General features: G+C 42.4%; 1 protein-coding gene across 2 annotated transcripts; it reads right to left on the reverse strand.

Annotated features, from left to right (window-relative positions):
- Positions 1 to 5,336: 5,336 nt before the first annotated feature.
- LOC107308853 lies at positions 5,337 to 24,153 on the reverse strand. Of its 2 annotated transcripts, none has more exons than XM_015853032.2 (8): positions 23,579 to 24,153; positions 21,176 to 21,307; positions 17,560 to 17,726; positions 15,108 to 15,209; positions 12,909 to 14,706; positions 11,019 to 11,153; positions 10,710 to 10,890; positions 5,337 to 9,220 (listed from the first exon to the last, which is right to left on the reverse strand). In XM_015853032.2, the coding sequence occupies exons 2-8, from the start codon at positions 21,215 to 21,217 to the stop codon at positions 8,967 to 8,969; spliced, it is 2,679 nt and encodes an 892-aa protein (XP_015708518.1). In that variant the 5' UTR covers positions 21,218 to 21,307; positions 23,579 to 24,153; the 3' UTR covers positions 5,337 to 8,966. The 2 variants fall into 2 exon arrangements, with proteins under 2 accessions (XP_015708518.1, XP_015708520.1); XM_015853034.2 differs by having other exon boundaries at positions 22,903 to 24,153.
- Positions 24,154 to 24,732: the final 579 nt, after the last annotated feature.

Below are 24,732 nucleotides of genomic sequence, written 5' to 3' on the forward strand. Positions count from 1 at the left end.
GTGCCACCCCCTGCCCACCCCTCCTGGCTGTCACATTGCTGACGTGCTTTGCTTTCCCCCTACAGCACAGCTCCAAAATAGCTCTGGGTGTCATTTACTGGAGAGATTAGGTTTCCTGCAGGAGAAAAGAGAAAGGGCATGGTTTGGGGACTGGCTGGGACAGGGGGAAATCAGAGGTGGTACAGGGGACAGAGTGGGACAGAGCTGCTCAGGTCTATCCCACAGTCAAGAGATAAAGGGACCAAGAAGAGGCAGAGACCAACCTCACCTTCAGACACTGCTCCTCACTAAAGGAATCACTAAATCATTCCAGTTGGAAAAGACTTCTAATGGATGATCCCCATCCAACCCCAACCCACCCCCAATGCGTCCTCTTCCTGTGTCCCTCGGTGCCACATTTACACATCTATTGATCACCTTTCTCAAAGGCACCAGCCTGATCATAGGTGTATTTAGAAACCCCCAGGCAAAGTTGGTACATTAGCCAATGAGCAGCAGTAGTAAAGCAATCTCTCCCTTTTTGCAGCATGAATCTTTTCTAAACACTGCAGAAATTGTTTTGAGTTTAAAACCCAGTCCTGCTATTGATCTGGGAGCCATAACAGACCCAGATGTCTGCCCCTCCACCACTTCATCTCCTTATGGCTATCAGGAGGGAACTACGAGATATGCTTATTTATGGCAGCAAACAAAGCAGATAACATTCTGAGTGTCTGAGAGCAGCGATCAGCTGGAGGCACAGCAATATCAAGGTTGGAAAAGACCACAGTCAGATCGTCCAGCCCAACCACCACCCCACATCCTCCATGAAGTGTTTACTCAGTCACTTTCCAGAGGAAGATCCCAAAGGGGGCTATTAGAAATGTTGAATGTAGGAGTTGAAAAGAGGAAGAGGGACCAAAGGCAGGGGAACACAGCAGCTGTGCAACGCACAATATCAATGTACAGTTATTGAGGCTGCTTCTGTCTTGGTCTACATGTAGCAGGAACCTCAGTTTTGAAGCCTCTAGTTAAGTCTCACACTGGGTTTGTGTTGGGTGAAAACTAAAACCCAGTACGATCTGGATGCAAGTGAGGTTACATTAGAAGAAAAGCTGAAGGAGAAGGTGATGAAGGAAAGTAGTGAGATCAGAAGGACTCCATCAACATAACACAAGGGGATGGACAAGGATGCAAAAGGCACTGAAACCATCCAGTGGTACAAGTAGCACTGGTTTTTCTGCACAGAATTTGGGCATGGAGAGATGGAATGTTTCTTCCCATGTTCCCCGTTCCTTTTGAGTCAAAATATAATCAAGTTAATCTCAAAAATGACTTTAAAGCTGTAGGGTTGAGGTGGGAAAAATAACATACCTAGATCTCACATAGCGTTTCCTATAGATCTTCCTGTAGATAGAAAAAGCCCAGGAAGAAGCAGATGCATCCTGGCTTACGGCAGCGTTGGAAGAGCTTCGCAACTCTGAACCAGAAAACTCTACAAAGAGATGAAGTTCACAGTACAGTTCAGAGTTATTGTTATTAAGACAATTAGGTCATTAATGGTGGGCAAATAAATGAGAAGTTACCTACCTGATACCAACCCCCAGGAGATAAGGACAGGAAAACTGGAAAACCAGAAGGTTTTATCAACAGAAGGGGAAATGAACAGCCTGCCAGCTGGACTGGGAAATCCTGAATGCTTTTGAGTCCAGGATTCCAGACAGTTTTCCACCTCACTGCAGAAGGCCACGAGGTTGGCTCTGGCACCATCAACCCTTGCTCTATGCTCACCAACTGTTCCTAATCACCTTCTGGTCCTTCAGGGAGCATGATGTGGCCACAGGGAAGACTTCCTCCATAATTTTTTTCAGTTGTAGATGTCTATTTTGCTTAATGGACATTATTCTAGCTAGATCAGTTGCTGCAGATAGAGGTGTTGTTGACAGGGTGATCGATCTTGTTGACTCTATGAAAGCACTTTGACTTTCAGCATGGAACCGCTGACTTTGAGCTGTCCATTGAACTTGATGCACCTCTGCATGGTTTTACTGAACCTGCAGTTTGGTTACAAGGCAATTGCAGGCAGCCTTCTAAGTTTCTACTCAACTCTATTCCATAACCCTTCTTGCTTCCAGTCCGAGTCATTTACTTGCTAGTCACAACATGGGCAAGCAATTCCAAATGTGGCTGAGAATCAAAACGTGTAGCTTGAATCACAAAGTCACGCTCCCTTCCCATACTTTGTGAAATTTTACAGTAGAAAGTGAGGTGAAATGCAATATCCAATTGAAACAATCAGCAGAACTTATGAAAACAACGTAACTCACACACTGATCAGGATATTGAGCAATATAGGTTTCCAGACCATCTCTGAAATATTCATGGGAGTCTTTACCTACTTTAGGTCTCTAGCTCTTGTTTCTATACTTCTCCTACTAAGAGTTTATCCCAGTCACACCTGAGCTGCTTGTGAAAGAACATCAGGACCACCACTCAAAGTTGTGAGTAGCAGCCATACAAGTTGCTTTCTTCTGGACATCCCAACCACCATCAGGCACAGAAAGTGAAACAAATGGAAAATGAGTCTATGGCAGCTCAGCTGTACCTTCACCTTGCAGGCCTTGCCTTCATATATTTTTTCAGACTTCTCAGATTTGTGATTCTGGAACTCTAAATCTGATGTACCAAAGCTGTGACAGACTCTGTAAAAGTCAAATTTTCAGTAACAAATCGGTGCCCACAGCAGATTTGATTTCATTTGACAAAGCCCTCTGTGCTGACAAGCGCTATGGAACTGAATTTCTCCATCCCCCAGGCATCTGCTTACAGCTCCAGGTGAATGCATGAGTAACCTTGAGCTTTTCTATAAATACAGCTGTAGAGCACAACTGCAAATTGCTCCCACCGTACAGCTGATAAACTTTCGAAGGGACATTCATCATTACCTACTTTCCATTGCATGACCTCACATTCCTCCTAAGCTTTACTGACACATACCAGAAGCCAAAGGGTAGGCAGAGAGCTATAGGAGACGTTGCCAGATTTCTCAGAGGCACACAAAAACCAATAGAAGTCAAGGAAATCCCAAACAGGAGAAAAACGAGTATCTTCCTTATGAGTGGTGCAGCATTGGAACAAGCACACAGAGGGGCTGTGTGATGTCCATTCATGGAGAAATGCAGAATTACAATGGACAGAGCCCTGAGCTATGTAACTGGCTGTGCTGTGAGCAGGGGTGGAAGCAGATACTGCAGAAGTCTGTTCCAAGTGACAGTGTTTTGTGATCCTATGGGCTCATCAGTTCTCGTAGGATGTCATTGAGTTGGAATTGATCCCTTCCAGCTTAGGACAGTCTATTATTCTTTTCATGAAAGTTGTCTAATACTTCCTGAATGTTGCATGGGTCAGCTTCGGTATCAAGGGAATTAAGGTATTTCTATAGGATCCACCTGTGGTCAGGCCTCCATCATTTCTCCACAGACTGATTTTCTTCACAAAGAAATAAACCCAATGACACTGCTAGACACAGGTACTGGATTTATTTCTTCTTTTACACTGAGAGCACTGCAGTTGTCATTGCTAAATAATATTCTCCGTGGAAAACAGATACTTCTAAAAATAAAACTGTTTCTCAAATGTGTTTCCATTGCTGTTAAGCAATCACCACATCTCCCATGGGGGTTTTTCTTTGTATTTCTTCTTTCTGATCCTTTCTTTTCTGTTACAGCTTCACTTGGAAATACTCCACCTTTTCTGAAAACGCACATCCCTGAAGAGCTTCTGGTTTTGGCTTTTTTGGTTGGTTGAGTTTTGTTTCTTTGTCTTTTCTTCCCACCTTCGTGGTGTTGCTTCCTGAGAAGTGACATGTCCATGAAGGCCAGATTCAGATACATGTTCATAAGCATTCCTCTGACCAGACATCACCAAGTGTCAGTAGCTTGCCAATTATTTCCTGACTACTCAGCACGAGCAGCACCTTTCACTGCAAGGTGAGAAGATTCTACACTGAATAAAACAGAATTTAATCATAATGAAGTACTCATCTGTTTGTGAACAGATTCTTTGCTGGGAGCAGTGAAGCTCTTGAAGGATACACCAACATTCTGGATTACACAGCTGGAAAGAGCAGACAGGAGCTGGACAGAAGGTGTTGCATGTAAGTACTTGGAAAATACTAAACTGTCAAGAAATGGGCAGTTGGTTTCCTTATGGGATGTCAAACATGAGAAGTTTAAACCAGTTCAAAGTTACTTAAAAGGAATATCAAGGTAAGTGCTTAAGTAGTACTACTTAGTGGGATTAGTCAGATGCTTTAAGCCATGTGTAAATCTCCTCTTTGGTAGAGGTCTCAGTTGTGGAATAGGCATAAGATAGATAAAAGCATCTCATTTTCTTATCCCAAACCATCTCCAGCCCCTTCCCTAGTGACTCAGCATGTCCCAGTGCCTCCAGAACATCTCCTTACCTTCATGTTGCATCTGCAGCTCCCCCATCTGTTGTCCTGCTGAGCTGTGCATTTCCTTACTCAACACTCCTGAAATTTATGTATCCATCCACATCACCATTCATCAGCTGGAAACCAGAAGCTGTCACAGCAACATTAACAAGCACTGCGGAAACAATTTTCATTTTTATATAGAACTATATCAGAACCAGGATTTGGGTTGGATAATCCTCATGGATTAAGCCCTGTGGAAATCTCATGCCAGACACCTCAAGACAAACAAACTCATCCTCCTATGAGCCGTGCAATGCTTGAATTGATACCGGTAACATATTCACTGTGTAAAATAGGATTAACCCCATCGACAACATACTTAACAAGGGGCATAGAGCCCATCTGTAACTAGAGGAGGAACCACAGTCCCTGTCAGCCAATGCAACTGGCCACACTTGCAGCCTAACCCCTTTGTGTTACTGAGATAAATCACCCCCAGCCCTTTTATACTGCTCAGCTATTGCATGCAGAAGTGCTTGACTCAGTGCGGTGTTTGTAGCTCATCTACGATGCACTTCGTTTTCTGATGCTTAAACCCACCCAATGTGCACAGACACCCTGCCAATGTGCAAACCCAGGTTTTAGAGTTTCCATATATCTGAGATCAGCCCAAACCATCTTGCTGAGGTGGGGGGATGTACAGCTCTGCATACCAGTGATCTGCAAAGCACTGTCTTCCAGCACCTCTTACAACATTCAGCATTAAGGAGTTCTGTTGCCACTTGCAACTCATCAACAAGCAACCTCATACAACACCACATCCAGCTCAAAGGATATTCCTAAGGCCCAACTACAACAAAACCAAACCCAAACTGCCCCTTCTTCACCCACAGGATGCGTCAAAATAATGAAATCAATGCCATATAAAGTGAAGATTTAATTATTTTTTCCTTTTTAAACCGTGTTAAAGCAGAACACGCAACATCTTTTCAAGGCAGAGCAACAAAACAAGTTAAACTCTCTTGAAGAACAGCAGCTGGTGAGTAGTGTAAGTTGAACTAAATGAAACGACAAGCCATAACTGTTTATTAAGGAGGCATACAACACAGCTGGTTATTTAAATAGAATAAACTACATACGTAATACCCTAATAAATTACACTGGCCATTATTGAGTACAGCACTCTCCTTCCTGAGACTCACACACGTAACACAAGCCTTCTCATCAACTTTGGTTGTTGTATCACCAGCAATTATTTCTATTAGCATTTAAATATTAGCTAAGTCATACTTGCAGATATTGCTGTTGGATCTACTGAACAGATCAGCTCTAAGCCCACCTCCTGCAGTGTGACACCAGCAGTGTCAAACTTGCTATTAAATACATGAGTTTGAACAGCAAACAGGTAGAAGATGCTTCAGACACCACATAGTACATTAAAATACAGACAACGTTAATCTTTGCCCGTGTCATAAAATAAAAGGAAACTCTTCCCACATATAATGGAAGCAGCCTAATTGTGTGAAAAAATGATGGTTAGGTTATCACTGTGCATAAATGGGTGTTCAGCTGGTTGTATTTCATACAAGTAAAAAAGGGTGAAGTAACTTCCAGCTGGCAATGATTGCAAGTTGACTGCATCCTTCCTTACCCTCTTCTGAGAGCCTGCATGCGAATCATTGCCAAATGAGTATTAGAAAGGAAAACAAGCAGAGAGGTTTATAGCTCCACTTCCCCCCATTTCTCCATGTTGCTCCTAACCCTGTCTATATCTGGTCTCTAAAAGCAGACAACACGCATTTTTTTTTGCACCTCTGATTACAGTATTGCTAATGAAGAAAAATAATGACCTTCTATTTTATATCGCTTAAATACTCCATCAGAGCAGTAACGATACTAAGAGCAAGATCCTCAATGTGCCACTGCTTAGGGTTGCTCCAACGTGCAGCATTAACATCATCACTCCTGAACAGAATAAAACAAAGGCAGCTCTCAGAATAAGTAAGAAAATAAGCTTTAAATAACATATACAGGCTTAAGGTTTGTTGGTTGCATAACCTCTCTAGCAGTCCAAACATGACGGCAACAAAACCCTAGCTCTGATGCAGGCCCTTCTTCAGAGAAACAGCAAGATCAAATCACAAGAGTCCGAATGCATTTGCAGTGCACAGAAATAACTGATCCTTAAATTCTATCTTGCACTGGACTCTCGATTTGGGATTTTAAAACATGACAGATCCACTCTGCATTAAAAAAACACCAAACTTAGCAATAACTTGGACTGGAGAGGGGACTTTGAAGCATCTTGTTTTGTTACATGGAAGCAGATCCGCATCACTGCTACAGCTCACTGCAAAGGTAAACTGCAAATGTTGGCCCAAGAAAAGAAATCAATTCAATCTCAGTACAGCTGTCTGGGGAAACAAAGCTTCACAAACGGGAAGAAAACAATATAAATAAGAAACAAATTCAGACACTGAAATGAAGAGACCTCTCTGGGTTAAGCATGAGCTAATAGCCCAAATCTTCACCCTCATTGAAGTCAGCAAACGTGAGTTTGATCAGTACCTAACGCCAGGAGCATCGTTCTTATCCACAGCAACAATTCAGTGCAACATGTATATACCCATGCACTGTGATGGTGCACAGCACGACCAGCCTACCCCAGCTGTTAGCTGCAGTCCAATGCAGCCACACTGTGACTCTTTGTAAACAGTTAATTAAACAGCAGTGGAAAATAGAGGTGAGCGTACTGTTATTTACTGTGCTCAGATACAGGCTGCTGAAGGCACGTTAACTACATTGTGAATCAGCGGAGAACACGTCCCTTGAGAGTAATGATTAATACACAGCAGTACAATAAGATGGACCACGCTCTATACACACACTGATACAACATGCAGTTCTGCAGTTGTTCTGTGAGCAAAAAGGCAGATCAAGGCTTCCCAGCACTGCCTTCCTGTCAATGCAGTAATCACAATTAAGAATTAGCCACGGATGGAAATACTGCAGACTCCACTTCTCCAGATGTGGGCCAAGCCAGCCCATAAACCATTGACATACAGGTAACCATGAACGCTATGGAACACAGATACATCTTCATTTGTACCTCTCAATAACTTTCCTTATGCTTAATTCACTTTTCAAGCAAAGACTGCTCTCCAAAGCCATTCATTACTGTAGCAATAGCTAAGAGCCACGGCTGGTTAGTAGTCACATGTAAGCGATGATGTTGCATTAAGACAGCTGTTAAAGCATGAAAATATTTATGTGCCATAAGAAGAAACCTAGAATTACTTATTCTGTTCTAATTCTCCCCCTGAACACTCACACAAACACAGCAATCCTGATTGTCTAAGCCACAGAATGGACACGAGGTAACAGCAGTGCAATATGTGTCTTCCACACAGAGAACAAACCAGTTCAATAGCTTTGGTAACCTAGTCTATATGTAGCTTTGTGTAAATACCTTGCAAACACCCGTCTCCTCAAGAAATCCCCATGTATATGTGTATATTTCTATAAGAGTAGACATATTTCCTGAGTAAATCGTTCAATCTGATTATTCAGAAGGTTTGGCAAAAGATCCAGCTTTACATTACTAAAATAGAATTTTAAATAAACGCTCAATAAACGCATTAAAATAAATATGGAATGCTCCCATAGATCTGTAGTACCACAAACACACACGGTTAACACAGAGCATTTTGCAGTGCAGTGCACACTATGCTGTATAGTTATTGGTTTATAAACCAGTGAGAAATCAATCTCAATTCTAATCCCGAGTCACACTTTCTTGCAGTCTCCTGTTAACATGCATCTCAATGCAGAGCTCACTGCAAGCCCCCAAAATCTTTGTATTTAAGATATAATAAGTGCTGTTACTTGGGATGAGACATAGGAAATCTCATTTTACGTTGGTTTAGCTAGAAACTGGCAGCAAAATGCTGAAGCATCTCACAAAACCACCATTAAATGCTGCTTATTCTCAAACATAGCAATAATCCAAGTTCCTCAATTGAAAAACAACACAGGAGCACGGATAGCTCCATGACAGGGTGCTACCTGCTTTCTGATCACTTTGGCACTGAAAAGAACTACTTAATGGTGCAAAACAAATCAGCACCTGAATGAAATGCCTTTCAAATGACTCTGTCCCTCTCTTTTAGGCTATATCATTAACACAGAAAGGAGAATTAAGTTCTACCACACTGGTTACTCAGGTCATGGCTTGAATCACAGCTGATATGTAGCTTTGGATAAGCAGACAAGGAAATAAATGCTCAGCTATTGTTTAGTTCCTCTTCCTGAAATTCTAACGTAGCAGACATTGTAATACCAGCAATATTCCCATTGCATTAACACTGGTAAGGGATGTGTCTCTCAACACCAGAATCACAGTAACAGAACTGTAGCACTGATCAATTCTTGTAACCTCATGGGTTTCTGATAGCCTATGGAAAACACTGTCAGTACAACACAGGCCACTTCACCCTTCTCCCCATATCCTCGGCCTTCTGCCTCCCTTTATTATTATTACTATTAGCTGTTATTCCAATATCCTCATGGGTTCCTTGGGTTTTTCTTCTCTGCTTCTTGTGCTGTCATACTCCATGCTGTCAGATCCTCGTGTGCTTGTGTCTGCCGTACAAAGCTCTTGTGATGTCCCTTCAGCTTCACGCTTTACCAGGTTGCTCGGGGAGGGTTTTGGTAAAGCCATCTGTAATGCACACCATAATGCAGTGCGAGCCCTGCGTGTGGAAGCAGCCAGTTCTCTGATGGCAGCTGCCAGAGCCAGAACATCTGCAACAGAAAAATACATTCTAGGTAAAGCTACTACACAAGCCTGGCAATATTAATACATAGAAAAGCTATCTGAATTTATTTAACACCACTAGTACAAAACAACTGATCAAGAAACAGCTAAACTTGTACAGTTACTGTAACTGTTGAACTCCAACAGCTATTCTTCTCTTGCAACTGATATAACATCTCACATTAATAGCAACTGTAACCGCATCCAAAATTTACTGGAGTAACTATCCATCATCCATGCAGTAGAATAATTAAGCCTATTTAACTGATGTTATCATAGGAGACTATCTGCAATGATATTAAGTATGATCAGCAAGTCTACCTGCTACAGGGCAGCCAAATGAGCTCCATGCAATCCCTGGTGCCTGTTGCCTACCTGCTGGTGGCACTGACTCACAGCTGAGCTCTGGCTATGTCATCAGCTTATAGATTTGCTTATAGGACTACTACATTTAAGGGTACGACATCCACTTGAGAAAGTAAAACATTTTGACTCTTGATGGTTCAGTTTTCCCTTACAAGAAGGGATATTTCAAACACTGCTGGATGAGAGACAAGTGCTTTCTTCCAAAAGCATCATCTTCCCTTCTGAAACCCAAATACCTAAAGATATATAGCAGCTTCCACTTGTCCTCAACTCTTGGAAAGGAATGCAGTTCCTCCTAGTTGCGTTGGTTTTGAAGCATCAGTAATAGACAAAATCCTATGGAAGATCGCGCTGCTATGAACTAAGCACATTTCTTCCAATTAACACATCACTTTCAGGAAGCCAGCTTTGCTCACCTCATGTTAAACTGAATATCTAAAACACGCTGGTTTCCACAGCTTTGTATCATATGGATTATTTTCTAACAAGCACTTTCCTACAGATATTTATAATAGAAAAAGAGTTACGGTTTGCTAACTTCGTAGCAATTAATATGCTTTCAAAGTCACCATTAGAAAGCAGATTTATGGCAGATTTGTGAAGCAAGTCATCTAATTAAGAAGCAGTTGTGCTTGGTGACAGTAAAACTGCACATAAGCCTCTAGTGATGTACACATCCCAGCTGCAAATTAATCTGGCTTTACGTCAACAGCAATTGGGAATTCAGGAGTGTAATTTCTAGTAGTTCTGTGATTTAGTTAATGTGGACACTATGAAGTTGCACAGCATTCATTACTTTATAAGCTGAAAAGGAAGACTAGCCAAATAGCACGAACACAGAATTAAGTTTGCTTAAAAACGAGCACATTTTGATTTATTAGCCTCTTTATTTTTATATAGCATCACCAAGCAGTTTTTATAGCTATATTTTAATAAGGAAGAGAAGGCTTCAAGGTGTTTGAAGTAGTAAAAGCAAAGAAAAAGTATCTTAAGCTTAACTTCTTTGCAGAAGATGCAATGAATTATTGCCACCATCTATTTCAAGCTACATATTTTCACAGCTATATCTTCAAAAAAGCTTTTGGAGCTGCAGGTGTGGGAAGCACTCACCTTTCTCATTGCTATAGCGCAGCACTCCTTGTCTCTGTGGGTTAACAGCGTTAACAATCTCATCCTTACGCCGTGCCTGCGTTACGTGGATGGCTTCCATGTGGTGTTTCAAGGCAGCAGATACATTACTGTGCGCAGGGACACCAAAAAGCATTTCCATTCTCCCTAGTAAGGTGAGCATCTACCAGACACATTGAAAACACCAAGGTCACCATGTATTTGCAACTCTCTGTTAAACCAAAACAACAGAAAACAAAGAAGAACCAAAGTATTGAACGTGGCACTGTGACTCCATTATGGAAAACTCACCCTGGCCTGTTCTCGGAGCTGGTCTGCAATCAGACGATCCACTCGAGATGGGTTGGCAGGGAGCTGAGACACAGGAGCCGTATTGGAGCTAGAAAGGCACCTTCCTTGAAAGCTCCTTGCAAGGTCAGCCTCAGTCTGAAAGGGAAATGGAAATAATATTGTAGTCTAAAATTACTATTAAAATCCATGTGTTCATTTGCTTAAGAATTTTCAAACACAATGGAAGAGTTTTCTACCTTTATTTCTGTCTGTTTTTACAGCAACATGTTCCCAAGTATCTCTCTATGAATATAACCACCTGCTGTAGGATAGGAATACTTCCTTGATTCAGCTCTACTATAGAGGAAATGCTTTTAGGCAGCACTCAAAGCCACACAGCTTCATTTTGGCTAAGCTGGGACTCACTCTGAAGCAAAGAATTTCTTGTAATGTATCCCAGGCATTTAAATCCATGTCTCTCACTGCATCTCTCACGTGTTACATATATGGATTACTGATAAACCAAACAGGTGATCACATCAGCTGCAAATGAAGTACATCAGGAATAACTCACATTTAACAAAATCTGGTATCAGCTCAGATAGTCATTAACACAACTGCTGAACTCCACAGTGAGAATGAAGTGGGCAAAATGTGGTGTAACACAAGCAGTGACTAAGCACCAGTGTTTCTATTGGACAGGAACTTCTCATAACTGGAATAAAAGAAGGCAGAGCAAGCAGTGGATTCTGTCTTGGTCCTTTTTCAGTGTCCAATGGCTTGAGAACAAAGATTAGATACCGTGCTGCTGTTCAAGCTAAGGCTAAGCCCACACTTGTGTTTCAGTACGTGCTACCTTTCTGCTTTACATACACTAATCCACTAATGAGCTGAGCAGCACTGTCACAGAGGCCTCAGCACTGTCCTTGGGCAGTTCAGACTGTCAGAACAGCTTCTCAAAGTTTTAATCCCTGCCAACCAGTGTTCTCCCAAACAATACCCACAAACAGCAACAAATGCAGCCCTGGCACGTTCCTATCAGGCAGCCAGGATGCAGTCATCCTCTCTGGGGAGAAAGTGTTTTGGCTGCAGGAATGCAAACCATGTTAAGGCAGCTGACTTGTAGGACTGAGAACAGCTTATACTCACTAATGAAGCCATCTGCAGGTGCTGTGCTTAACTACAATACCAAGCATGGAGGCAAAGGAAACCGCTAGGAGAAAAGTCAGGTCTCAGGCAACCACAAATGTGTTTGATGAGATGAAGACAAATTCAGTCATCCCTAATGGTTTAAGTGAAATCCCAGACCTGCACTGCCAGGCTGTATTTGTCACAGCAGAAGACAGGAGTGTTTCCAAGAACATTTTCCAGCAAACAAGAGCAAGAACCATCATCACCCTTCCTCACTCACTGAATGGGCAGGGAGAAGCCTTGTTTAAGAGCATTAGTGAGCTAATGAGGCAGGCAGTTCTAGTTAGACCTCCAAAAGGCTACAAAGAACTGTATGGTCAATGGCTTGAGAATGGTAAAAAGGCCAATAGAACAACAACTAATAGCTAATGGAAAAAACAGCATCCACAACAGTAACCGTCACTGGCCAAAGCACTGAAATACCACATTAATTGTAGCAAATACTACAGGTTAATAGAGAAAAATGCTGTTAGCAGCTCTGAGTGGAAAGAGACTTAGAAATCAAAGCTGGAAGACACATATGTGGTTTAAAAGCAGCCATGCCAAACAATACAAACAGTATACTCAAAGCAGATTTCTTTGGGATGTTGTTCTAAGTATTTAAGACTAACTGAAGCATGTCCTCCTCAAAAGAAGAGGAATGCCAGAGTACCCATTCCCTGTAAGGTGTTTGAAATGACCACTAGCATTGACAAAAAGTTATTATCAATGATGCTTTACCTTTTTCCTCTCTTTCTCCAAAGCTCTCCACTGCTCGTAACACTCCTCCAGTTGGGTGTGAAGCTCATTAGCAGGTCCACTGCGGCTCCTGGGAGGTCTGCACTTGTTAAATGGCATTGGAAATGTAATGTATGGGGCAGTTATATCCCCACAAAACAGATCAGTGATGAAGGGATTCAAGTGGTTAAAATCATCATAATGAAGAAGATCAATGAGTTCTGAGAATGGAAAAGGTGAAGGAGGAAAACTGAAGTTCTTTGCCAGTGAAAACAGATAGTGATTAAATGGAGAAAAGCTGGGAGTTTGCTTAAAATCCGACATGAATGGGAAGGAAGGAAGAAAAGAAGGATTGATAAAATCTGACACGATGCTGCCATTCTGTTCATGGCTCTTTTGGAGCATGTTGAACTGCTGGCAGTTTGGGGTTGCATATTCAAAGTGAGGAATCCAGTTCCTTCTGCTCCTTCTAACATCTTTATTGCTGTTTTCCTGGGTTTGCCTATTTTGAAACCTGTGGCACATTCCAGGGTCTTTGCTTAAAGCACTGTGCTGTGTTAACCAGCTGGATGGAAAATTAACAGGCAACTTACATTGCTGCCACTCCTTACTAGTCAAAGAATCACACTGTGAGTGGCCAAAGGGGTTCATTTGCTTCCGGATGTCTGAGATGAAATGAGAAACTCTCAAATTGTTAGAAGTATTACTCGATATTTGTAACCTTCTGTCTTTTCCCAATGGAAGGACTGGGGAGGTCTGTGAGTAATAAGAGGAATGTGTCATAGGATGATGGGGGGAAGAGCCCCCAGATGTGGTTGCAGCTCCAGGTGATGACTGCGTGCTCATAACCACTTCCTTTCCAAACACAACATCTGATGCAACTGTTGGACTTGCAGATTTCCCATCCAGCCTCATGTGCCCACGGTACAACAAGTAATTCCCATTTTGTATATTTTTTACTGACAAATCAAACTCAGACGTTCTATGAGAGCACTCTTCAGGACTAACATGGTTCTTACATTCATTATGGTTATTATTATTAAAAACATCCCCTAAAGTAAAGCTTCGATGATCATTTTGCACATGGGTTTCCTGTGGTTTCCCATTTGTCACTCCAGAACAACTTTCCTCTGTTGGTTGACTGAAAAAAGACAGCGATGGACGAGCAGATGACTGGGATTTCTGAGCAGCTGTCAAGTTTTCATAACTTTTAGAAAAGAAATGGCTGTTCTGGGACACCTCATCCCAAGAGTCACCAACAGACTGATTAGAAAGACCAGGAGAATGTTTGGTTTGTTCATACACACCATTTTTCATCATGCTGCCCCTTGCTCTCTCAGTTCTCCAGCACCCTTTCTGAACAATAGTGCCATCTTTAATTCTGTTCTGAGAAGAAGTGCTAAAGCTGGGACCAGTTTTTTCAGAGTCTTCATTTAAGCTCAGCTGCTCGTAACTGCTCCAATGCTGATCACAATCTGCACCTTGAAACGCACACCCTACTTGGAGAATGGAATTATTGTTTTCCAAAGAGGAATTTTCAGGATAACCATTTTTCAGAGCATTAGCAGGATTAGTGCAGGGGTCAGACGGAGAAAGCCAAGACTTGATCAGATAAAGATCTTCCACACCTCTGTGCAACACCTCCATGTTGTGTGACTGGAGCAGCTGCTCTTGATAGCAGCTCTGCACGCACATCAAATCCTCATTGCCTACAGTGTGCTCAAATGAAAGCCCTGAGAATTCACCATTGTTTCCTAAATCAGAAGCCCACGTTGGTGGAAACAATCTCGAGAGTGAATTCCTGCAACAGAATTAACAAACCTTCAGCAACAGTGCATTCCTTAACATTGCAACAGTTCACATCTCAGGGTTACTTTCTCCCCTTGACACATTTCATTCTTGGCTAAGGATACCCAGCTCTCCTAAAGAGTTTAAGGGGAAGAAATCCCTACTGAAGTTGAGTAAGTGCTAAATGCAACCTGACTACATTCCCCCCACCCCCTTGCTGTGAGCCAAAGGAAGACTGAAACTGCTTCATTCCTAACAGGTTACTTCTAGTTTAATAAAATACAGTTTTCACTTTTCAAGGGCTTTTAGGAGAATGACCCTTATCTCTCCGTTCTGTGCAATCATTCCAAACTTTTGGGTGACAAAAGGATGTAGAAGCGATACATAACATAAGAATATTAAGAATGAACTTACCAATCTGTAGCTGGTTCTACCTTGTTTGGCTCCTCTAAGATGCTCGACACCAGCCCAACCATATCAGGGCCATTGCCTGAATAAGAAAGATTGATCTGTGCCCTGAAAAATAACAACAACAAAAGCACAGATAAGATTTTTTTAACTGCTAAATAAAACATCCAAAAGGTAAAGCATTAATTTAACCTTTCACTCATATTAGCAGTGCCTCTTGGGTGTGCCAGTTTATTGTTATTCTCAACATACACATACAAATTCCTTCCTGCATTTGTGAATTCTACAGCCTGAAACTAATCGAAAACTTCCTTTAGCATCCCTAATTTCTTGCTTCAGAGGACACCTCTCTAGCTGCTATGTGAGGAGACAGGAGCACCAAAAGACTTTCCTCCTTCCAATCAATGCTGCCATTTAACAGAATGCAACATTTTTTCACATCTTGCCTGCCTCCTTTGTAGTGTAAATATGATCTTCTCAAAATCTTGAGGTTTTGAATTGATTCTACTTCAGAATAACAGCTCTTCAGTATCAATCTTAGTATCTTTTAAATGTAACTTATTAAGAATCAACTGAACCCCTTTGCAACCCACTTTTAGAAGAGGATTGGTCACAGCTTTAAGTATTACTGATAATATCAAAGGTGCTCAATGATCACTTTCCTTAGGTAATCCCAACTTTTATTATCTATTGCTTCAGGTGCAAAATGAGACCTTTACAGAGCTGCCTGCAGTGACATTTCACTTCATATCTGAACCCAATTAAAACTTAACAGGCTAATTAAGATGCTATATGTTGCTTCAAACTTCAATTCTTCCTGTTCACGCCATTCATTTCTGCCTCCCTGAAGCTCTCTCAGCCCTCCTTGGTGTCAGCTTATCCAAACAATTACACTTCTTGTTTCCCTACAGAATTATCCATGCTGCTATTGCAGATTAACAAAGGCCAGGGCTGTGGGATAAACAATTAGAACTGTCACCTTGCTAATCTCCACAGTGCAGATTAGTCACTGATGCCTCACTAGCTTTTAAGACCTCTCCACACTTTAACTTCTTTGTAACACATGCACCTTCCTTAACTATTATCTTACAGCATCTCATGGGCCTCTGCAGCTCCTTCTTTCCCAACATCAAACTTGCTCTTTCTTATTGTTAATTAATTAAAAAAATTAAATAATATGAGAAACTATCGACTTTTGGATACAGAACAATACAACATCCAAAATCAGAAAGACCCCGCAAGGATCATGGAGTCCAACTCCTGGCTCCACAGAGGACTACCCAAAAATCAAACCCTATGTCTGAGGGCAGGAGAGAGACCTTCAGAGAGATCTTTAAGCATTAGAGAGCTAAGCAATCACCAATTACATGAAGTTTAACAAGACTAATTGCTGGATTCTGCACCTGGGATGAGGCAGCCTTGACTCTATTTACAGGCCAGGGGACAAGAGGCTGGAGAGCAGCCCCACAGAAAGGGATCTGGGGGTTCTGGTTGGCAGCAAGTTGAATCTGAGCCACGTGTGTCCTAGAACCAAAAGTGACCCCATTCTCTCTGGTGGGCATCAGAACCAGAAGTGCTACCACACCAATCTGCACCAGCCAACCAATCCTACAAACAAGGCAGTATTACATTGCCATCATGTGGTATCAGGAAAAAAAAAAAAAAAAAAGATAGTGAGAAGCTTAATATTAAAGTATGTTTCATGCATTTATTAAGCTGCAATAATTTCAACATTACAGTTTTAACTGCTGTACGCAATACAGCCATAAAGAATATATTTGAAGGAGAAAATTGTATTTGGGGGTTACTGTAGTTTCTGTACTGTGAAGCTATTGTTCCCTGTTTCTCACAATGCTTGTGTCATTCATGACTATCTTTACTCCTTGATAAGGCTCAAAGTAATTATTTAGCATTTTTTAGGAATATAAATACAACAAGATTTCAGTGGTTACTATAGAGGAGCTCATAAAAGTCCAGTGGAGGACTGAAAAGGTAAAATAGCTTTGATGTTAAGATTGAGAATCCAAGGAAAGTAAAGATGGGAAGTCGATTACAATTTAATGGAAACCCAGTGATACTCCCCTCTTTAGAAAGCACTTTAAATTAGACTGCTTTAATTGAGGGGGAAACAAAGCCTTTCTCTCACAAAAGAACATTGATCTTTCATGCCAAGAAAACACAAATTATGTAATTTTAGCTGACAATTAAGGTCACTTATTTATTCTTAATACATCACTCACATTAACATATGGTGCAAGTCAAAAACGACTTTGCATTCAGCCAGTATCCAACATCCATCAGCAGCACCACTGAGAGCTGAAGCACTGAGGGAAGGGAGGCAGGGAAGGAAGGCTTTGCCTTTAAGATCTTTTCATAGTTTTCCCATTTAATTCCCTAAACATTATACTTACAAACATTTTAAGTTCATATATTATACACACAGTGTGTATAAACATACCGTGTTTCAGTGCAGTCTTGGAAAGGAGTTTTGGTGCCAACAACTTCCCCATGTGCTGAGCAGTCACTGCGCAGACAGGAAGATTCTAAAGGAGGTGAAGGGCTGGTAATTGCTCCAAATAATGGGGAAATTAACTGAGTGTCCATTCTTTGTTTCTTGCTATTTACCTATGTAGAGGAAAGGGGAAAAGAAATGTTAGATGTTCAGGTCAGCGAGCAATAAAGTTAACGAAGTAAAACTTTCCTTTTATAGCTTGAGCTAAATAAGTTTTCAGGAAAATATAACATGGGAATCACCAGAACACAGTCTAAAACTCACTCAAAAACAATAATAAAGATTAGTTACTATACAGTAACTAATACAGTAACAGGGATTCTCTACAGATTTCACACTGAAGGTGTTCACACACCAAGTTTACAAGCTGAGTCTTCTAAGCCTATGACTGGAGATGCACATGTCAGTACATCCCTTCTGAGAACATAGAGCAGAGCAATAACCCCTGCTGGATCCATGTGAGCACAGGATACTAACATAGGATATATATTAAATATGTACATATATATATACACCAAAAAAAGACATAGGGTGCACGTCAGTGCTCTAACAGCTCCTTCCAATAAGCAGCTTTGTCTGCCTGCCCAGCTCTTACTACTTTTACTCTTGCAAACATTTAAACTGCTGTACCAAGCTCTCATTTTTCCGCTCCTAAGATAAAAGCCACATTGTCACTTGGAGCTATATTCATAGGGCCAGAACTGCCAACTCTGTGAGACAACATTTGCTGTTGGAGCAGCATCTCCAAAGCCCTCAACAAGTGAAAAGAAACAAAAGCTTAAGGGAAATTTACGCTGTCTGGATGTAGCTGTATGCGTTAAGCCTCTCTAGAGCCCTGACAGGCTTCCTTAAAAAGTCATTTGTAACCTAGAAAAACAAAAACTCAGTGCTAGTCATTACACTTATGCCTCATCTGTTTAAAAGAGAAAATAACAATTTCTCTCTCTCCTCCTACTATTACCCTATAGAGTCTGGACATATTCTGTAACATTACACAGAAATACGCTATTAATATCTGTGTCAGTAAGCAGATATAAGAACCATTTCTTGTCCTACAGCACAACACTGTTCAGGTGACACAGCAGCTCCTACCTTTGCAGATGAGAAGCGTGGCATCCAAATTATCCCCTACAAAGGGCAGATAAGCAATGAATAGGTGTCATTTCAGAAAGCAGGAGCTCACTATGGCCAAACTTGTAGTAATAACTGAGTGGCACCAGCAAATACACTGGGCTCTGGTCTTGCTTAGTCCTTGGGGAAATCAACACACTGATAAATTATGCTCCTTGGCTAAAATACAAAATACTTTTGCATGGATTAAAAATAGGATCTGTAACAAATGGATTTGCCTATTATTTTCAGGGACATTAGTCACTTCTAATATGAGCTGCACAGGATGATGTGATTAAAGCTCAGCAGAAGAGGTGCTTCATGTACCTTAGATACTGCCTCATCTGCGAGCACTTCCAAAACACTGGAGGTTCTTTCTATCTCATTCAACAACATTCTTGAACAACTGGGAAACTCTGATCTGTGCTTTTAATATGAGCTAGTAGCAAACTGCAGTCAAAATAGGTGTAAAGCAATGTGCTGTTTCCTACAGCTTGCTTTATTTTCAGAGTTCCTTGCTGAATTTCAGAGCCGTACCCTCTTTAACAGGCTCTGCAAAGGAAGGGCTGCCTGCAGAGCCACAGATGTGCTTCATTCAGAATTTCAACCTCAAACCAAATAAAACAATATACAAAATGCTGCCTCCAACAAAACCAAATGGCAACTCCTAATGGTCTCCACTTGGATTCCCATTTCATTCTTTCCACCCTACAAGTCATGAGAAACCACTGCTCCCACTAAATTAGACCGTATCTAAACCCTAGATAGGCCATCTCAGCAGATTCTTTTCCTTTCAAAGCATGACAAGATGCAGCTTCAGAACACTTCTGTAAAACAGAAATACGTACACACTAAGCTCTCTCCCTCCAAGCCTAATTGAGCATACTTTTCTCCCTCCCCCCCCCTTCCCCCCCCCACTGCTTTTTAACTAGATATCTAGCACTGTTATGAAGGCACATAGTGTCTTCAAAGGCACGTAGAGGGCTTTTAACTTCTGAGAAGCTCAGAGGGGTAAATAAACTTGAGCATTCACCAAAAAACATTTGATCTAAAACAGGAAAAAAGTCCTTTTCCAGCCACTTATCCTAAAACTGGAGGAACACGCTGTTACAGAGAATTGGTTACAGATGCTTTTTATAAACAGCAGTCAAACTTATTTGTGACGCCAGTAAGTGACAGCACTGCACAGTATTAGTACTTCTACACTGGATGTATTTTCTGATTTATTAGCTAGACAAGCATTTCCTGTTTTTAGGAGCTCCACAGCCCAACTACCATTAAGGACACTCATTGGTTAGTGGGGCTTTACTTTTTTGTTTCTCTCTTTTCTGCACTACCACCAAAACTCATTCATTTCACAGAGCCAAAGAGTTTTTATCCAAAGTAATTTCACACGCAGAGAACAGCCCTTGACAAGAGACTCCCAAAGTCAGTCACACAGAATCACAGAATTACCCGGGTTGGAAGGGACCTCAAGGATCATGTAGTTCCAACCCCCTGCCTGGCAGGGCCACCAAACATACACCTTTACTAGATCAGGTTGCCCAGGGCCCCGTCCAACCTGGTCTTGAACACCTCCAAGGACGGGGCATCCACAACCTCACTGGGCAGCCTGTTCCAGGACCTAACCACTCTTCTAGTAAAGAACTTTCCCCTAACATCCAACCTAAATCTTCCCTCCCTCAACTTAAAACCATTTCCCCTAGTCCTGCTATTATCAGCCCTTTCGAAGCGTTTACTCCCCTCCTGGGAGTAAGTTCCCCTCAGGTACTGAAAGGCTGCAATGAGGTCACCCCGCAACCTTCTCTTCTCCAGGCTGAACAAACCCAACTCCCTCAGCCTGTCCTCATAGGGGAGGTGCTCCAGCCCCCTGATCATCTTCCTGTCCCTCCTCTGGACCCTTTCCAAAATCTCCATATCTTTTTTGTACTGAGGGCTCCACACCTGGACACAGTACTCCAGATGGGGCCTCACAAGAGCAGAGTAGAGAGGGACGATCACCTCCCTATCCCTGCTGACCACCCCTCTCCTGATGGAGCCCAGGATCCCATTTGCTTTCCAGGCTGCCAGAGCGCACTGCTGGCTCATGTTAAGTTTCTCATCTATCAGGACCCCTAGGTCTTTTTCAGCCGAGCTGCTCTCAAGAACAACTCCTCCCAGCCTGTACAGGTGCCTGGGGTTCTTCCAGCCCAAGTGCAAAACCTTGTCTGAATGAGCAAGTGCTCATTCAAGGACAAAAACTCAGTCTGAATGAGCAAGTGCTGACTGCCCCAACAGGGCTTCATCTCCTGCATGAGCACAAAGCAATAGTGAGATCTGCTCCAGCTGTAATACAGCATTTTCTTTTTTTGTGTGTGTGTTTCTTTTTTGGCTTGTTTCATATTCAATATCAGTTATAAAAAGCAACATAAAGGTGTTTGTTTCCTTAAGCAAACTCACTTTTCAGACCCACCTGTGACTTGTAATGACTACGTGTGGTAGCTGGTTTGACCATGTCCTCCTTAGCAGCACCCAAGATCTCTTCTGTGATGTATGAAGCATTGCCATCCAAGCAGAAATTCAGATACTTAAGGGCAGATTTAACCTATTTAAAAACAATCAGAAAGAAAAAGGAAACAACGATCAGGTCTGTCAATTTCATAGTTGTTAGGCAGAAAACTTTCACATCAGCTGGTGCAATACAGCAAGGAAAGGGCTGCAGCAACACTCCTGGGTCTGCAGAAAGCCCTGTAACCCCTCTAAGAAGGAAGATTTTGCACCCTGTATTTAAGCTAAGCCAGAAGGCTCAGCACTGAAGTGATTCAGGTGCATACAATTGCACCCAGGCACTTAGTTGCACACAAACCTTGGTTTCCTTTCAGAAGAGATGCCTGGTAATAACTCTGTACCACCTGCGATGGTTTGTTCAGTCAGTGTGTCTAAGCTGTTAATCTTGGTTGAGCTTTTAACCCACTTGTGATTCATTTGCTGTTTTTCTGTTAAAGCAGACGGAATTAAGTGAATGATTTGGTTAATCACTACATCTGTGGCACAACATAACCGTGTGGGGCTCTCACAAGGCTGGTTGATAGCTGAAATCCCAAAGAGTCCGTTTGCATCTCAAAACAGACACTACTTCGAGGCACAAAAAGCATTCAGAGCAGTGCAGGAGCATCATTAGGGTTCACAACTTATAGGTTCCAGAACTGAAGTTACATGGCTACACCCCCTACAAAGTCTGAAGGCCCTCACTTCTCTTTTAGGCACATCTGTTTTGGACTTGTGATATTTAGGCCTATCTGCTTTACAAAGGCACAAGACAAAGTTGGTTGTGGAACAGACCTCCAGTTTGCTCCTCAGTTCCAGCTGTATGAAGGTGTTATCCTTGGAATGGTACAACAGTACCTTCATGATGTTCTTCTTCCTCAGGCCAAAGAACAGCATTCAGGACATTAAAGATCTGCAAATTAGGACTGTGATCCAAAGCCACAAGCCTTTCAAACAGTGCAGTCCTACCACTCCTAAACACATCTGCATGCAATAACATAAGCCTCTGAGCCTTACTTGAAGGTGTATCTGCATGCAATAACATAAGCCTCTCAGCCTTACTCTGAGGCATCAGGGGATGGGTTGGTTTATAGAAGACTTAAAGCACTCATCCCCAATTAAAGCAAAACTGCTCTTCACAAAGCACTGAAACCAAGCTGCCAATTGTAAAAGCAGGGAACTTTTCATTAACCTTTTCATTTAGGATACAAAACTTCAATTAAAAGTTGGGAAATATTTGCCCAGATTCATTGGACTATGGGCTGTAATTTAACCTCCTAAATGAAGATGCCTTCCCCAAAGTGTTTTTAGTTAATTTTAAGCAAGCATTTAATTAAGTCACTGACAATTTCAGTATTCTATAAAAAAAAAAAAAGCCTTTGAAGTTATAAACCAAGCGATGGGGCCAAATAGCATCCTTTAAATCAACAGTACAAAGTCGGGTGTCATTAGAGATCTCTGTATCATTAGATATCTCTGTGGCTCCAATTCATTACACTACCGAGATGAGATAGAAAGCTGCTTTTTTTGGTCACTTCCTCAGCTGGTGAAATCCAAGCAATAAATAGATGTCTTCAAGTTTGCAGGCTCAAACAAATCAGGTCACGGTGCTGTTCAGCAGCTCTCAGCAGAAATTAATAGGGAAACTATTACCTGTTTGTCAGTTTCTCCAAGTTTTTCCAGTGTCTTCGAGTACAACAGCAAGAAGCCTCGAGTTTCCCAACCACTTTGCGAGGCTCACAACACGACCCTCACTAGAAAGCAGGTCTACATTAAGAGATGTCTGTGTGTGGATTCTCAGGTATTAATCACACTCAACCTCCTGTAAGGCTGAGCGCTGCCGGATCGACAAACAACCGCACTTCAAACTGCAGCATCATAGCAACCTGAGCAAACACCACGCTGCAAAAATCGTTTGGCTGGATCGTTTTGCAGTTTCCTTACGGACACGAACCGCCTCTCCCGAACAATGAACACACACAGAAGGGGGGAAAAACCGAGCCAAGGCTGCGCAGCTCCCACCCCCGATGCGTGCGGCTGTAGGGCAGCCCCGCTCTGCTCACTAACCCGAAGCGGAGGGATGAATGCAGCACAACTGCAGCTGTTTTCATGCTGCGAGCGTGGAATGGGTCCATAGAGACCAAGTGTCAACGCTGGAGCTGAGAGATTCCTGCACGGAGCTATTCCCAGGGCTGCACAGCACTAAGAGAAGCAGCACGGATTGCTCGCCCTTAAGTGTCTCTGCAACAAGCGAAATCCTCCCTTAGCAAGCAGAGATTTCACGCTGCCAAAGGCCCTGCTGCAGAAGTGAAAGAAACAGTGAGCTTACATGTTTGGTCTTCTTGCTTTACAACCAGTCTGTGCCCATAGAGCGTCTGATGTCACTGCAGGACCAGTATGTGGAAGCACTATGGGAATTGTAGTTTCCTCAGTAGCTGCATAATATGGGACTCAGGGTCCTCCCAGCAGCCTCTTTTTTTCCAGAGGCTTGAAGGAACTGCTGGCAAATGGAGATTAACTTCTTTAGTATGGAAAACAAAGCGTTGTGGTTGTTTTAGCAGGTGAGCACCACCTTCTTCTCATAGAAAAAGGAGCTTCTAAGCAATCACTTCCCAGTTGTTAGCAGGAAGCACCACCCAGCAAGGAGATATTAATTGCTGTGGGGTGTAACGATGCTCTGACTGAACAAGAGGAGTTCTTATAACAAGCTCGTTGCCTCTTGTACCCCTGGGGGTTTGGTTTCTCCACGTGGAAAGATAAGACACTTAAATGAGAGTTTCTGGCTCTGCTCGTGATATATCTGCCACTTGGGTTCCTATTGGGCTCACTCAGCCCAATATTAAAATGGTCTGGATTGAAAAGGCCCACAGTGCTTATCCAGTTCCAACCCCCTGCTGTGTGCAGGGTCACCAACCAGCAGCCCAGGCTGCCCAGAGCCACATCCAGCCTGGCTTTGAATGCCTGCAGGGATGGGGCACCCACAGCCTCCTTGGGTAACCTGTTCCAGGGCATCACCACCCTCTGGGTGAAAAACTTCCTCCTAAGAACCAACCTAGCTTAAGTTTTTAAGTTTAGAGTGAAGGCCACCATCCTTCTTCACGTCTGCTGCAGGCAAATGTAAGGCCCTCAGCACACAGACTGAATTCAAGTGTTTTAAACAGTTTGATCCCCAGCCACGCTCTGAGGAGGGGCTGAAGGAAACAGAGCAAGTGTAAACATCCCCAGTGTTATGGCAACACAAACAGTGCTGAGCTACCAGAGCTCGTCTTATGGATACGGATAAACCCCAACAGCTTCAAACGGCTTTTCCATTCAGCAGCTGATTTCTTCGTGCTTTGTTCAGCTGTGCCTCAACTGACTGAGATTTATCACTGCTTGTCCATAAGGAACATGCCACTATGAGCGCAACCTGGCACAGCACAGCTGATACACTGACCTTTCAGCCCAAAGCAATGGAGCACCTCATTAAATAATAAGGCTGGC

This window comes from Coturnix japonica, chromosome 2, assembly GCF_001577835.2.
Source record: "Coturnix japonica isolate 7356 chromosome 2, Coturnix japonica 2.1, whole genome shotgun sequence".
Classification (NCBI taxonomy): domain Eukaryota; kingdom Metazoa; phylum Chordata; class Aves; order Galliformes; family Phasianidae; genus Coturnix; species Coturnix japonica.